This window comes from Gadus chalcogrammus, chromosome 16, assembly GCF_026213295.1.
Source record: "Gadus chalcogrammus isolate NIFS_2021 chromosome 16, NIFS_Gcha_1.0, whole genome shotgun sequence".
Taxonomy (NCBI): Eukaryota; Metazoa; Chordata; class Actinopteri; order Gadiformes; family Gadidae; genus Gadus; species Gadus chalcogrammus.
The window spans coordinates 20,513,251-20,529,978 of record NC_079427.1 but is presented as its reverse complement, the minus strand read 5'-3'; the positions used below and the strand labels follow the sequence as shown (position 1 = coordinate 20,529,978).

General features: G+C 48.7%; 1 protein-coding gene across 3 annotated transcripts in view; it reads right to left on the bottom strand.

The window, feature by feature from the left end:
• The window catches only part of LOC130406305 (cytoplasmic dynein 2 heavy chain 1), a 136,089-nt gene that overhangs the window by 104,636 nt on the left and 14,725 nt on the right, over positions 1 to 16,728 (bottom strand). For all 3 annotated transcript variants that reach the window (XM_056611802.1, XM_056611801.1, XM_056611803.1), the window contains exons 24-32: positions 14,128 to 14,333; positions 13,311 to 13,466; positions 12,925 to 13,039; positions 12,598 to 12,768; positions 2,525 to 2,683; positions 2,368 to 2,436; positions 2,020 to 2,174; positions 1,677 to 1,809; positions 335 to 452 (exon numbers count right to left, since the gene is read on the bottom strand). In XM_056611802.1, coding sequence (XP_056467777.1) covers positions 335 to 452; positions 1,677 to 1,809; positions 2,020 to 2,174; positions 2,368 to 2,436; positions 2,525 to 2,683; positions 12,598 to 12,768; positions 12,925 to 13,039; positions 13,311 to 13,466; positions 14,128 to 14,333 — 1,282 coding nt within the window. The remainder of the gene's footprint in view (positions 1 to 334; positions 453 to 1,676; positions 1,810 to 2,019; positions 2,175 to 2,367; positions 2,437 to 2,524; positions 2,684 to 12,597; positions 12,769 to 12,924; positions 13,040 to 13,310; positions 13,467 to 14,127; positions 14,334 to 16,728) is intronic.

The following is a 16,728-nucleotide window of genomic DNA, read 5'->3' as shown; positions in this document are numbered from 1 at the left end:
AAAATACTCCATATTTTACACACACACACACACACACACACGCACACACACTCCAAGAGAGATGAGAAGAGAAGGAGATCCTCACATTGTAATCACAATAAAATCCAGTTCTTATTTGATGGCCACGAATGGACTCTCAGTTTGTAATCAAATCAAAGGGGCTGTTGCATTTACTAAATCGCTCCTCGGGATATTTTCCATCCAAAAGGGAAACGTATCTGACCTTGATTACAACATAGCAGAATGAAAACGGGACCCATCGCAGGACTTAATCCAAAGGAGTGGAGGAGAGAAACAGAACACCATGGTGTATGATATACACAAGTGGTCTCACCAGCGAAGAGCTTCTTGAGGTGGGACTGGATGACGGTGGGGTTAGTGGCCTGGCCCAGGATCTCCAGGAGATCATCATCCCCTATGAAGTAGAACCTGGGGAAGGCAGAGCGCTTTTCCTGCAACCACACACACACACACACACACACACACACACACACACACACACACACACACACACACACACACACACACACACACACACACACACACACACACACACACACACACACACACACACACACCTGATTTTCATTCAAGGATGCCAATAGAAAATAACAAGAGTATGGTGGGCTATATTACATGTGACTTAGAAACACAAATTAGTTCTTAAACTTACTGCAACTCTGGTAATATTGTGAATTGATCTATGTAGCCAAAACCACTGAACCCTAAGGAGAATCTTAAAATAGAGATTTGTCTCACTTTGTTCGCCTACAGGAATTTCCGATGTTAAAACAAATATCTCACCCTGCAGCAAACCTTAGACGCACAACAGTATATACCTTTCTAACCAAATACAGAAGTCCATTTTAATCCACATGTATCTGTTGGCCAGTGTGTGTGTGTGCATCTCTATGTGTCTTTGTGTGTCTCAGGATGTGCATGTGCGTGTGTGTGTCTTAGCAAGTTCAGTTTTAATTCCTTTGAATTTGTAATCAGTTTAAGTTGATCTCGGTGTGTGCGCGCGCGTGCGTGCGTGTCTCAACCACAACAACCTTTCCCCTGAAAACTTAAACTGAATACAAATTGAACAGGCACACACATATTCAACTCCTAAACTCACTGAAATTAATTCCATGAACATTCTGTACTATGCTCTTTATATGCAAAATGAACGTAGAACTGTATTTCCATGCTGCTATTCTGCCCTTTTGAACTTTTACATGGGACCATATTGCACCTTTATTTGTACCTCAATAACTAGATAAAAAAACACTGAATAATCTATTCAGTATAATGTATGCAATATCTTTCTGTATGTGGTCACACAGAAAGACATATTTTGTTGCAATATACGTAATGTTGTTACGTTACTATTTTATGTTGCTATGTTACATTTGTTATGTGGTAAATATATTAAAAGCACATTTGGAGTAGGGGGAATCCCAATTTCGTTTCTCTATGTAACCAGCATGGTCGGTATTACGATAAGTTCCCTTGGCTTACAGTAAGTAGTGTGGGTGTGTCTCTCTCTGTCTCTGTGTCTCTGTGTGTGTGTGTGTGTGTGTGTGTGTGTGTGTGTGTGTGTGTGTGTGTGTGTGTGTGTGTGTGTGTGTGTGTGTGTGTGGTGTGATGTGGTGTGGTGTGATGTGATGTGGTGTGATTGCGCGTGCGAGTACCTCCAAGAACTCGTTGAGTGACTTCTGGCAGCGCTGCAGCTGATCCAGTATAGTGACAAGGGAGTTTCTGATACCGGCTCTGGAGCACAAAGACACCACTCTGCTGTCCCTCTGAACGTCTGACATGATGGACCTGCCGCGCACACACACACAAACACAGTGGGATACAGTCCATCCGCAACTATCACTGACACAAAGACGAACATTTAATGAAAAAGTCAACCCCACACACACACACACACACACACACACACACACACACACACACACACACACACACACACACACACACACACACACACACACACACACACACACACACACACACACACACACACACTACCTAAAATCCTCGTCCACACGCTTGAAGCGGGCCTGCTCTTTAGGGAGGGCTCCGCGCCCAAATATGGGCTCCAGGTATACCCAGCGCCGCTGGATGGTGTTCAGACTGAGGAGATGCTCGTCCAGGTCAGCCAGACGCACCTCCCACAAACTCACCTGGACACACACATGCACAAACACACAGGGGATGATATTCAGAATGTACAGTGTGCAAAAGTGCATAACTTTAATCAGTTCTCAGGTGACTCATCTGTGGGTTTTGTTATCACACCGAGATAGACGGATAGGGTATTTTACCCTTCGGTCTGCGGCTAGTTATTTTAAGTGTTTGCCGATGTGTGTAGCTGACCTTGTCCTGAAAGCCACGGTAGTAGGGGGAGTCTTTCAGAGACTGAAGCAGGCAGCGGTTGTCTCCCACCTGGATTTGAGCAGAGACAAGATGAACATAAACAGTAAACGTGTCCTGTATTGAAGTTCAACGGTGCTGTGTGCTCGTGCGTACAGACCTGGCTGACGATGTCCTTCCAGTCCTTGATGAGGGTGAGGGCCTGTCCGCTGCTGTCGGTGTACTCCGTGAGGTTAAAGGTCGCCGCGGCCCCCCACAGGTCCAGCTCCCTTAGCGCCTCCCTGACGGTCACCTCCGCCTGCGCGCGGCTGTTTAGGTCCTACACACATTTGATTCATTTAATGCAGGGGTGCCCAACCTTTTTTGACCCAAGATCTACTTTTCAAGTAGCCAACCTCCCGAGATCTACCAGCAAACCTACCTTCAAGCGGGGGGGGGGGGGGGGGGGTAGAGAACAATTGTTGACGGGGGGGGGGGGGGGGGGGGGGGGGGGGGGGGGGGGGGGGGGTTGTATCGTGAACCTACGGACTTCAGTGGGGGTTTCATTCCGTCTGCGCACGGCACCTTCTCAACGATAATCAATAATCTTCCTCCCACTCAGGGTGAAAATGGTAGGTCTTAGCTTGTTTCCCCTCAGCCATGCCAACGTTTAGGAGTGTGTAACTACTGTTGACGGCTTTCAACTGCTGTTAACAGCACATGCGCTACCGCACGTATATGTCCCGCGCAAATTTAATTTTATTAATAAAAACAAAAAATAAAAAAAAACTTTTTTTTTTTTTTTTTCTTCACCCCTCGCGATCGACTTGGGATCTGTCGGCGATCTACTGGTAGACCGCGATCGACTGGTTGGGCACCCCTGATTTAATGGAACGACCAATGCTACAGCACCACAACATCCAAATATTAATAAAGAGCCTATGATGTTGCACAATAACACAAACACTGTGCAAGTATTTACAAACAAGTGAATCAGTAGAAAAAAAAAAATTTGAACACATTACACCAATTCTTAAATCATTACATTGGCTTCCTGTAGGTCAGAGAATTGATTTTAAAATCATGTTGCTAACCTATAAATCCCTACATGGTTTAGGCCCAAAATATTTAACTGATATGCTTCCACTACATAAGCCTTCTAGAACATTAAGATCTTCTGAGACCAATCTGTTAATTATCCCCCGAGTAAACACGAAACATGGGAAAACAGGATTTAGTTACTATGCAAGGATTTAAAGGGGACATATTATACCACCAGGTGTGAGGGTGATTAGCCGTTACAAGCCATTTCAAAAATCGGCCCCATATGACATCACTACTGAGCGTGTACACCTAGATCTGTGCTGCATAGATGAGCAACGTTTACTTCAGTCCACTGGGTATGCTGGTAGACTGATCTATCCAGCACAGATCTAGGTGGACACGCCCACTAGTGATGTCATATGGGGCAGACTTTCGAAACGGCTTGTAAGGCCAATCACACTCACACCTGGTGGTATAATATGTCCCCTTTAAGACTTTCCCCAACTCTGAGCACCTTTAAAACAAGATTGAAGACTTTTATGTTTGCTTTAGCTTTCTGATAAATCTTAAATACAATGCAATTTATAAAAAAGCTTATTTTTTTTCACTTTGCCTTTATTTTCTATTTTATTACAAAAATGCCTTTTTAACTTTCCTTTTATTTTCTATTTTTACCAGAATGATACCAGAGAGAAAGGATAAGGGTTTAAGACCCAAGTTCTGTCTGGGTTAGAGTCCTAGAATCTGGGTTGGAGTCCCAGAGAAAGGGACAAAGTTCCTTTAGGTCGGGTTGGAGTCCGAGAGAAAGACCCGAGTTCTGTCTGGGTTAAAGTCCCGACGTCTGTCTGGGTTGGAGTCCTAGAATAAGGCCTTTTGGTTCGTTGTTAGAGTCCCGACGTGTTCCTGGGTTAGAGTCCTAGAATCTGGGTTAGAGTCCTAGAATAGAGTCTGGGTTGGAGTCCCAGAGAAAGTACCAAGTTCCTTTAGGTCGGGTTGGAGTCCTGACGTGGGTTCCAGAGAGACTGTTGATCAGATCTTAAATGCATTGCATTTTCTATTTTACTTACTAAATTGCCTTTTTAACTTTCCCTTTATTTTCTATTTTTACCAGAAAGAGACATGATCTGATACCAGAGAGAAAGGATAAGGGTTTGAGACCCAATTTCTGTCTGGGTAAGAGTCCTAGAATCTGGGTTGGAGTCCGGACTGCGGGGGAAAGTGAGGCAGTCGTGGGGGGGCCCAAGGCAGAGGGGGGGCCCATGGCAATAAAAAAAAAATAATAATAAAAAAAATCGAATTATCCACCAGCCCATAGTGTTAGGAGTCGCACACGGCCTCGTCTCCCTCGCACACGGCCTCGTACTTGGGTCGGTGAACCCCCATGGTAGTTGGTATCTACCAATTTAGTTAATTGGTTGGCTTTATTTAAGCCCGGTATTTTCTGCTTTCAAGGGGATTGGTGGAAGCATAGAGAGACGGCTTGCTGTGAGGCTGGTACATATTCGGTGATTCTCATGTTAATGGGACTTTGCCAGTGAGCAACCCTCTGGTTGATTTTTGGTTTTGTTTATCAAAGTATTTTGTTTGGCTTTGCCATTTCACTTTTTCAAGCATGGAAAATAAATCGATAGTTACGTATGTAACTATGGTTCTATGAATTCCGGATGACCGCCAGAGGCGGTGCTTTAGCACTGGATGGTCCATCTCGCGCATGCGCAGGTCGAGTAATTATACCAAAAAAGTCACCTGTGACACCTGGGTGACCCGAGAAAGTCTATATATTCCGGAGTCACCCGAGGTTCTGTTCCAACTGGATCTTCTCGCGGAATCGGAGAAGTCTGAGTGACAGAGAACTCTGGCGGTCATCCGGAATTCATAGAACCGTAGTTACTTACGTAACTATCGTTCTATTTAATTCCTACTGACCGCCAGAGGCAGTGCTTTAGCACTGGATGACTAATACCAAAAAGGTCACGAAGAGTGCTCACCAATCAAGGGCTCGAAACCGTCGACAAGACAGCTGTCGCCACAGGATGAGGAGCAGCGACATTAACCCTGTAGTATCGAGCAAACGTACATGATGAGGACCATGTAGCCGCGGAGCAAATGTCCTGAAGTGGAACTCCCTTCAAGGCAGCCCATGATGTAGCCATACTTCTGGTAGAGTGGCACTTAACGGCCAAGGTGCCCTATAGGCATTCAAGACCACATCCACAACCCAGTGGGAGAGTCTCTGTTTTGACAGGGCAGCCCCCATCCTGCAGCCCCCGTAACAGACAAAGAGGTTATCCGTCTTACGCAAGCTGGTTGTCGCTTCAACATATGCCCTAAGCGCCCGCACCGGGCACAACAGGTCTGACACTCTTTCTGCACCCCCTGGAGAGCCTGGGGGATTGAAAGCAGCCAACTCGATTGACTGGTTTACATGATGGGGAGACAATCGTTTGGGTAGGAAGGATGGATTCGGCCAGAGCACTACTCTTGACCCATCTGCGTGCCAGCGCAAACACGCCTGGCTCACTGACAAGGCATGGAGTTCACCGACCCGTTTTGCAGTTGCAATGGCAAGGAGAAATGCCGTCTTCATGGACAGCCGCGTCAGGTCTGCCTGACTTAGTGGCTCAAATGGGGGTAGACATAAGGACCTCAGAGCTACTTGCAGGTCCCATGATGGTGCCCTCAGGGATCGCGGCGGTTGAAGCCTCTGGGCTCCCTTCAGAAACTGCCTGATTAGGTAGTGGGACCCTACCGTCTGGTTATCCACCCTTGCGTGTGTGGCTGAGATCGCGGCCATATAAACACGCAGGGTAGACGCAGCTCTTCTGTTGTCCAACACAGACTGCAGAAAGTGTAGTATCACTACCACTGAGCAAGTCTCCGGGACTTCGCCCCGCGCCACGCACCACTGTGAAAACAACTTCCACCTGTTTGCATAGAGCAACCGAGTGGAGGGTGCCCTTGAACTAAAAATAGTACGGACCACTGACTGGTCGCAAGACGTCAGTAGTGGGTCCTGGCTCTCAGGGGCCACACGCACAGCCGCAGGCGGCCCGGATTCGTGTGCCATATGCGTCCGCCTACCTGAGACAGAAGGTCCCGTCTCTCTGGGAGGCACCAAGGCTCTCCGTTGAGGAGTTTCAGTAACGGTGGGAACCATGGCCATCCTGGCCAATATGGGGCCACCAGAAGTAGGCTGTGACAGCCACGCTGAGTTGCCAGTAAAAGGGGAATTGGGGGAAATGCATAAAGCAGGCTGTCTGGCCAAGCATGAGCCAGAGCGTCCTGCCCTAGGGGACTGGTCCTCTCCGTCAAGGAGAACCAAAGGGGACAGTGGGTGGTCTCTTCGGAAGCAAAGAGATCCGCCACTGCCCTGCCATACCTGTCCCAAATCATCCCCACCGCCTCCGGATGGAGTCTCCACTCTCCGGGGGGTGGCCCTTGGCGAGAGAGAAGGTCTGCCGCTGTGTTCCGCACACCTGGAACATGGACAGCCCTCAGGCTTAGAAAATGGGGGAACGCCCACGGAAGGAGCCTTTGCGTGACCCGCAGGCTCTGCCTCGATCTGGTGCCCCCCTGATGGTTGACGTGGTAGACTGTGAAGGTGTTGTCTGTCCGGACAAGAACAAGTCGGTCCCTCAGAACTGGAAGGAAGTGCCTGAGAGCTAAGAACACCGCAAGGAGTTCCAGCACATTTATATGCTCCAGTCTCTGCTGGGCATCCCACTGGCCTCTGACAGTCCTGCACTGCCATACTGCACCCCAGCCGGAAAGGGAGGCGTCCGTCTCCACAACCTCCCGCCGGGAAGCTATCCTCCCTAAGGGCGACCCCGCAATCAGGTATGCCCTCTCTCTCCAGGGTCTGAGGGCCCGAAGGCACCGCCCAGACACCCAGACCATCTTGTGTCTCTGCCACTTGGGGTCCAAGTGGAGACCATTCACCCAGATCTGAAGGGGACGCAATTCCAGAAGGCCTAGTGGGACCACCATGGATGCTGAGGTCAGCATACCTATCAGTCGAAGGAAGAGGCTGTATTCCAGCAACTTCCCCCGCCTGAAGCGCTGTAGCAGCTGCAGAATGGTAGCTACGCGCTTTGGAGAGAGGCAGGCTCGCATGGCCACCGAGTCGAGCACCAGCCCCAGATAGCTCACAACCCGACATGGTGTAAGGTTGCTCTTGGTAAAGTTGACCATAAGGCCAAGCCGGTCCACATGGCTTAGGAGCATGGCTGTGCCCCTGACCGCCTGCTCCCGAGTTGGGGAAATTACTAACCAGTCGTCCAGGTATGGCAGTATCGCCATACCTGTGGCCTGTAATGGTGACAGGGCTGCTGCTACACACCGTGTAAATATACGCGGGGCCAGAGACAGCCCGAACGGAAGAACCCTGAACTGGTACACCTTGCCCAGAAAAGCAAAGCGGAGGAACCGCCTGTGACGTTGGGTAATAGGGACGTGAAAGTAAGCGTCTTTCAGGTCTATTGATACGAACCAGTCCCCCTGAGCGATAGCCTGGACGACGTCCGCAACACGCAGCATGTGGAAGGGAAGAACCTTGAGGAACTGATTCAGCCCTCTCAAGTCCAGAATGGGGCGAAACCCGCCATCCTTCTTCGGTACCAGAAAGTAGGTTGAGTAGAACCCATCGAGCTGTTCTTGTGGTTCTACTACTTCGATAGCACCCTTCCCAAGGAGGGTGGCTACTTCCTGTCTCAGGACCAGGGATCTGGCGGGATTGGTGACCACGGTAACCTTGATCCCGCTGAAAGTTGGGGGCCGGCATCGGAATTGTAGTGTGTACCCGTTGGATAGCGTGGACACTATCCAAGGGTCTGTGGTCTGCTCTTGCCAGTAGCTCAAGTGCTGCTGAGAAAAGCGTCCGACGACCGGCCCTTGGACTTCAGTACCTACCCCCCCTGCCCCTAGGGGCCCTGGGGGGGCGGCGACTGGGCGCCGAACCTTTTGGCGCCTGAAATGCCACCCGTGGCGCAGAGCTACGGCGCTGGTCAGCCCGTGCTGAGAAGTGCTGGCCCCTCGATTGTCGACCTGAACGTGGTTGAAAGCTATAGGCACGGGGTACCGCAGAGGCCCCCGGCCTAGAATGAAGCAGAGGTGCACGCCGTAAGCTAGCAAACTGCTGGCTAGCCTGGCCAACCTGTACACTTCGCTCCAGGGCCTGAAGAGCAGCTGGCCCAAATGTCTGGCCTGGGACCACTGGAAGAGAACGGAGGGTCCGTCGACACACCTCCGAAAGTGGTGACTGCGCCAGCCAAACCTGGCGGCGCGCCAATGTAACAGTTGACATTAACCTGCCTAGCTCCCTAGTCATGTAAGCAAAAGTTTGCAGTGAAGCATCACTGAGGGTCTGTGCTGAAGGATCAGCACCTGACCCACGTATAGTCTGAGACAGCGCCAGAACGAAGTGAGAAAGCGAATTCCCAAGACGTCCCACACGGGCAGCAATGTTGTAACTCCTGGTAAGGAGGTCATCTGTAATCCGGCACTGGGGCCGAGGGCAGCGCGCATCGGTTCTCAGAGCCTCGTCCGGGGAGACAACCAGGGATGCTATAGCAGGCTCAATCGGAGCTAACCGGTCCAAGCCATAAGAATCGGTATTGGCCATAGTTGCCAGACCTCTGCTATCACTAGTGTGATGGGAGAGAGCCCTTGAATCTGGCCAGCATCTATGAAGCTCTGCGATGTATGGCTCAGAGGGGGGCAAAGAGAAAACGGAAGGTTGAGCGGCCTGTGGAAAAAAGGCATTCACAGGTGCAGATGAAACAGGAGCTTCATCCAACCCCAGTCTTGCCAGGGCCATTCGCACGGCTGGTCTAACAGTGTCGCAGCCGGACACTGACCCTCTAGCCGAGCCGCCCAGAGACCCTTGAGAGAACGCCTGAGAGGCAAGGGCCGCTTGCTCTTCCTCCTCTGCAAAGAGGCTACAGGACGCAGCTGTAGACAGCATGTCATCCTCTGTATAAGTGGGTTGCGCAGCCGCAGGGCCGCGGCTGGTACACCCTGAGCTGGTTGGAGGTTCTGTAGGAGGGCTTTAATCTGAGCAACCTCATCCGTGAGCTTATCCACTTGGTTCCCCAAGTTTCCGACCTTACGGGAGGGAGGGACCCCCAGCTGCCGAGGCACGGCGTCTGGTGCCACTAGGACCTAGACCCGAAGGGGGCAACCCTGGTCTGCCCTCCACCTCAGCCAACCTAGCTAGCCTCAGTGCATGAGGCATGAAACTACAGTTCATGCACGGGTTATCTGACACTGCTTCCCTGAGGTGTTCAACCCCGAGACACGCAGGGCACTGGTCATGGCCATCCTCCGCCTGCAGGGAGGCCATGCAGGCGACACAACTATGGGCGCTTAGCATGTCGGCAAATAATTGCAAGCAAATTAATCAGTAGGCAAGGCAATCGAGCTTTAGGCGAGAGCACCCGAGCAACGACGCGACACCCCGACAAGTGACGGCAAGCTACAGGCGAGAGCACCCGAGCGACGCGACACCCCGATAATAACAGTGACGGCAAGCCTTGGAAACCCAAGCAGCCCACTGGAGAGAAAATAAACACAGGCTAGGCAATCGAGTTTTAGGCGAGAGCACCCAAGCAACGACGCGACAGCCCGACAATAACAGTGACGGCGAGCTACGGGCGAGAGCACCCGAGCGACGCGACACTCCGAAAATAACAGTGACGGCGAGCCTTGGAAACCCAAGCAGCCCACTGGAGAGCAAATTAACACAGGCTAGGCAATCGAGCTTTAGGCGAGAGCACCCGAGCAACGACGCGACACCCCGGCAACAACACAGTGACGGCGAGCCCTGGTAATCCAAGCAGCCCACCGGAGAGCAATCAGCGCAGGCTAGGCAATCAAGCTACAGGCGAGAGCACCCGAGCAATAATGCGCCCGACAATAGAGTGACGGCGCCAGGAAAATACAGTGACGGCTTTTGGAAACCCAAGCCACTCACTGGCGATTAATCAAAGAGCGCAACTGGCTAAATAAATACAGTGACGGCGTCTTGGACCCCAAGCCGCGCACTGGCGCATACAAATGAGCAACCGGGCTTAGGCGAACGCACCCGAGAAACGGTGCGAGACCGAAAGAATGACGCAGCGACTGAAAAACTAGCCGCCAATTAATGCTCTAAGCAAATTAAAGCAAAGGGTAGAAAGGTGAAATCAGCTGCCGCGCTAGCCGACGGATAGTCGACTACGCGTAGCCTACACACTTTAATCACCCCTTCCGAAATCAAACAAATTGCAAGTCGCAGCCCTTGGTGGACGAATTTAAATCGAGGCACCAACCCTTGGGTTTCAAGGCTACTTGCGACAAGCTAATATGGCATCTCTTACAACAAACAATGTTTGTGTGTCCTGCTAGTACGCTACCGCGAGAAAATAGAAGGAACAGAACCTCGGGTGACTCCGGAATATATAGACTTTCTCGGGTCACCCAGGTGTCACAGGTGACTTTTTTGGTATAATTACTCGACCTGCGCATGCGCGAGATGGAACATCCAGTGCTAAAGCACCGCCTCTGGCGGTCAGTAGGAATGAAATAGAACACAGTTTCTCACCTAACTTATGCTGCTGGCTGAATTTTTGTGGCCTACTCAAGATCTTAATTGCATCCTAACCGCTACATCCCGAAGTGGAAGTGAGTCGGGAGGCCCATTTTCACAATCAGACGTTCATGTTTTTTCCCATCTATTTGAAGGTTAGGCTATTAAACATGTTGCATTTTATACGGCCTGATTATGTCATTATTTAAGCTACATAGCCTAATAAGAAGCGATAATAGGATATTTGACCGAAAACTAAACGATAGCTATGATTTTAGGCGTAGCCGTCTAGGCTTCGCCTTATGGGCTTGTCCCGTGCGAGTGCTCACGCGCTCGGGACAAGCCCATAAGGCGAAGCCTAGACGGCGTAGCCCACATGAAATAGAACCTATGCAGGTCACTTTGACCGGCATCGTTTTTTCTAGCGGGAACGCTGGTTAGTGCTACCAAACTATTCAGATTACTATTATTTATTTGACATTAATATTTTCAAATACGTAAGCCTAAACCACAAAACTAGATGAGGGTTTTTGCCTACCTGCAAGCATCCTCCGACTGCAATCTTTGGTTATTTATTTATTCATTTTGCTATAGGCCTATTTTAATAGTATTCTTTCTGTTCAAATCTGTTCAGTGTTCCAAATTATTTGTTATTAAATGTTACTTTAAGTTAATTGTTATAGGGTATCTGCAGGTTTCAGCAAGTCAAATTTAAGACTTTTTAATACCACTTTGAATGAAATTTAATACCTAAAACACACAAAAGGTGGGAGGGATCCCGCTTTATTAAAACCCAAGCATTTTGCTCGCGATTTGCGAGTCAGGGAGCATCAAACGGAGATCTCCTATCCCCTCATTGGAGTTGTAAGACTGGTGCTTGACCACTGTATTTAAAATCCACAAAACCTCTGCTTTCAGTGTTGGTGTCGCACCAAATGGTACTCTCAGGTCAGTGCTAGTAGCAGCGCGGACCGTTGTCTGCGACAGTGGCGTCGGGGCAGAGATGCAGAACTGTGAAATGGCTGGGGTCTCTGTGTGACTCCTGGCAAATGTTTTGTGTTTTTGGCACTGCATGTGGCTGACGACAGCCTTAATGCCCATGGTGCCGATCTTGATTGTTGTTTTGCACAGAATGCATCTGGCCTTTCCTGGGTTGGCAACAGACGCGAGCCAACTTCGGAAACGGACGTCTTCCAGCCAACCGTACTTGAATTTGCACCTACCCATTGTCGCAGACTAGCTAGCAAGCACGCAGATAATTGTTTATATGCTGTATGCAGCTAGCAAGAAAGAAGCCTCTCTACATGTCCTTCCTGACAAGTCCCACGAGAAAAAATAAAATAAAATAGTCCTGCCCCGACAAATTTAAGACCTTGAGGTACAGTATTTAAGACCAGCATATGACATTTATAAAGAATTTAAGACTTTTCAAGGGCTTACAATTAGAAACATGAATTTAAGACTTTTTAAGGATGCGCGGACACCCTGCATATAAGTGTTGTTTCAATAAAATGCTTTTTAAATTTAAAAAAATCGTGGGATGAATCGAATCGTGGGTTAAAAACCGTGATACAAACCGAATCGTGAGTTGGTGTATCGTTACAGCCCTAACAGTGAATGTTTTTGTGCGTGTGTGTGTAATGAACCTTTAGCTCCAGGGCCTTTTCGATGATGGTTTCCGCCACCGAGAGCAGGTCGTTGAAGGTGAGCATCTCCAGCTTGGTGCCCCTGGGCAGGCCCAGTAGGCGGAACATGTCCAGCCAGTGGTCCTGGGACAGGTGTTCCCCACGCACGTACTTCAGCACCGGGGCCAGGTTCTACACAATGCAGGGGAGAGGAGGCGGAAAGCAGTGTAAGTGTACTCGGAAGAAGGCGGAACACGTCCAGCCAGTGGTCCTGGGACAGAGAGACAGAGACAGAGATAGAGAGCCATTGGTCGACTCGATAAGCCTTCCAACGCGGGCGGGGCGAACCTTGTATTTGTCCACCTCGGCCTGCAGTTTGACAGACATGGTGGTGGGCTGATCCAGCTTCTTCAGTCGGTCCTGCCACGCAAAGAGGAACTCCTCAAACAAGTAAGTCTTGCTCCTAGAATTCAAGAAAAGACATACCGACTACGTGTTATTCAAAGGTTTCACTATTGTTGTGATGTGGTGTCATTACACTGCAGACCGCAGGATGGTAGTCATCCATATTTCTACAGGATAGATTGTTTTAGTCGATGGGGGCAGTTAATAATAAACACGACTCATTCAAGAAACCCTTGTTCTTAATTAAACTTTAGAAACATTAGAAGCACCCATGTCACATTTCACAGATCTACACAGCCCTGGTGAGAAGCTCTAGCGAGGAGCCATACCTGAACGTGATCCAGTCCTCCTTAGCCTTCTCCGTGAAGCCCTGCAGCCACTCTTCATACAGAGACCACATCCGACTGCACTCCTCCATGTCTCGGATGGTCTCCTCCGCAAAGGAGAAGTCTGGGGCCTCCAGCTCAAAATGAACACAGTCGTCACTAGAGGTGGAGATGGAAAGCCAGGACAACATCCATCCAAAAATCACCATGTGGTTTTGTTTTCTGCACATTGTGTTGACTTTTTAACTCAGTGGCCAGACTTGAAAAACGTATGTGAGGGATAACCCTGGGAGGTAGAGATGGAAGCCAGGAGAGCATTAATATCACAGTTTGCTTTTGCTTTCTGCACATTGTGTGAAACACTAATAAGAGATTTAGCATTATATAATACACCTACCATCTCAATAAGTAAGCCGTTCAGCTAGTGTAGGGGATTTGGAGAAACCAGCAAGAGTAAGAACGAAAGCCTCTGTCCAAAGGCGCTCCCTCAAAACAGGGAACTAGCTCGCTTACATTGGAAATAGCTCTGCCTAGCCTTTTGGAAGACTTCTGTGCACGGACAGAAGCCACACGGGAAGCAGAGGACATAGATAGCCCAACCTATCCAATCGGTTCATTTGGGCCGGAAGAAATTATTGTACAGGCCCGTGGCATCCAGATACCGGATTATAGATTTGATTTTGTCCGATCATTTGATCAATTGATGCTGTCAGAATGTCACTGCTACCATACACAATATCAATACGCACAATTGCACGCAAAGAAAATACTACAATCTTTGATTAAACAAAATAAAGAAGACCGAGAACTGAAAACCTACAGCAGTTTCAGACGAATAAGCTCCAGCTCCTGGAACTCCTGCTGCTTATCCCTGATGGTCTGGAGACAGGCCAACATGCTGGCCTGGTCGCCCGTCTCCACCACCTCATCACTGGGCTTTAGCTGATCCCAGTGCGCCCTGAAGCGCTCCAGATTAGTCCGGTAGGCCTGGATGCGGCCTTCCGCGTTACTGCGCATCATCTCCACCTGAGAGGAAAGGCATGTGAAGAGGGTGGGTGAGGGGAAAGGTTTTCACACAGTCATGCAAACACTCATATTTATACACGTGTATATATGTAGGGCCCTATGAAATCCATTTTTTTCCAAATTCCGTTTTATTTTTTTCCAAATTCCATTTTTTCCGTTTTAATTTTCATGACTTCCGTTTTTACACTTAAAGCTATTAAAATCATCAGAACGAGTGTCAAATAAGTGCGAACAAATAAAATGTAATCAGATAGAAGACTACATTTATTAAAACATCACAACATTGCACTCTTTTTAGTGCTTCAAATAAAAACAACATGACATAAATATTAAAGTGCTTATCAACTCTTTTTTTATAAACTCAAATTGTTGTTTGAAGGGGCGTGCCCTGGCTACGGCGTTCATTGTTTTTTAAATGGATTTTGGACTTCAAGTGGTCATCGCACATATCTTTGCGTTTCCAATCGATAGTATGTTGACATAATCTACAAAACAGCTGATTACCTGAGTGATAGAAGGGTTTTGGATATTGCTCGGCTCTGAATTTGGGGTTAGAACCGAATTACGGGCGCTTCAACTTCTTCTTCGGCTTCTTGTTAGGAGCGGGACCTATTGTTTGCGTGGTGGACCGGGGATTTTTTTTTAACATTGTTGTGGGTGTGACTGCTAAACATTCAGTGACGTTAATGTCACCTGTGTTGTTTAACTTTTCCCTCGAAACTGAATTTCACCAAAATAAGGCGAATTCCGCTGCATTCCGCTGCATTCCGCTGCATATTGTAAATGTGATGCGTGATGTGCCTTGTCCCCGTTACATGTTATATGTGCTGAAGAACAGGAACCTTCTGGAAATCAGTTATTTTACTAAGACAGGCCCATTTTAGAATTGTAACTTTGTTACTTCTAATACTTTCCTGCTTAATAATAATAAAAATATATATATATATATTTATATACATCAGTAGATTCCGTTTTTATTGTCCGATTCCGTCCACGTTTTCGCGGAATTCATAGTGCCCTATATATGGGGGGGGGGGGGTGGAGGCAGCGATGCACGTATTACGAGAGAGAGAGAGAGAGAGAGAGAGAGAGAGAGAGAGAGAGAGAGAGAGAGAGAGAGAGAGAGAGAGAGAGAGAGAGAGAGAGAGAGAGAGAGAGAGAGAGAGAGAGTGAGAGAGAGAGAGAGAGAGAGAGAGAGAGAGAGAGAGAGAGAGAGAGAGAGAGAGAGAGAGAGATCCTACATACACACAGAATATGTGTTACTTTGCAATACGCAGTTTGATAAAAAACAGCAGCGATGGCAGCGATGCACGTATTACGAGACACAGAGACAGAGACAGAGACAGAGACAGAGACAGACAGACTGGCAGACAGAGGGCCCTACAAAGCGCAAGTAGCTTTGTGGGCGGTTCTACGGCGCTATCGCTATTTTACAGGCGGATAAATTACGCTTGCGCCGCGGCGCAAGTGTCAAAAGGGTTGGTCTGAAGCCTAATTACCCGTAGGTGTGGTTTGGGCGTAACGTCCAACAAACCAATGAGAGTGCCAGCTCCCATCCCCTTTAAGAGCCATGAGCGCATTTGAATCGGACAAGTTGATATTTTGACAGCGCGTCTGCAGTCTCCGATGAGACAGATGCACATGAAGTTTAGTTTATTGCCAAATAATATGGCCTAATTCACACATGGAATAAGGGGTTTTCTTCCACAACTTCAGAAATACTGAGTCCTCAAATAAATTTCGGCAAAGAAAACGTATGATAGGCTATAACATAGGCTATGATATGCGGTAACTGTGGTTCTATTTAATGATATACGCAATACATAAACATTGTTTCTTATCAGTATTGTATGCTATCCTAATATGCATGTGTCCCCGCGGTAATAGACATTGCCATTGATTGTATTATGCGTTGCGTGTTTAGTTTGCCCAAGTGAAGGAGTTCAAGTACCTCGGGGTCTTGTTCGCGAATGAGGGAACTATGAAGCGTGAGATTGGCCGGAGAATCGGAGCAGCGGGGGCGGTATTGCGTTCGCTTTACCGCACCGTTGTTACGAAAAGAGAGCTGAGCCGCAAGGCAAAGCTCTCGATCTACCGGTCGATCTTCGTTCCTATCCTCACCTATGGTCATGAGGGTTGGGTGATGACCGAAAGGACGAGATCGCGGGGACAAGCGGCCGAGATGAGTTTTCTCAGAAGGGTGGCTGGCGTCTCCCTTAGGGATAGGGTGAGAAGCTCAGCCATCCGTGAGGAACTCGGATTAGAGCCGCTGCTCCTTTACTTAGAAAGGAGTCAGCTGAGGTGGTTCGGGCATCTGGTAAGGATGCCCACTGGGCGCCTTCCTTGGGAGGTGTTTCAGGCACGTCCAGTGGGGAGGAGACCTCGGGGAAGACCC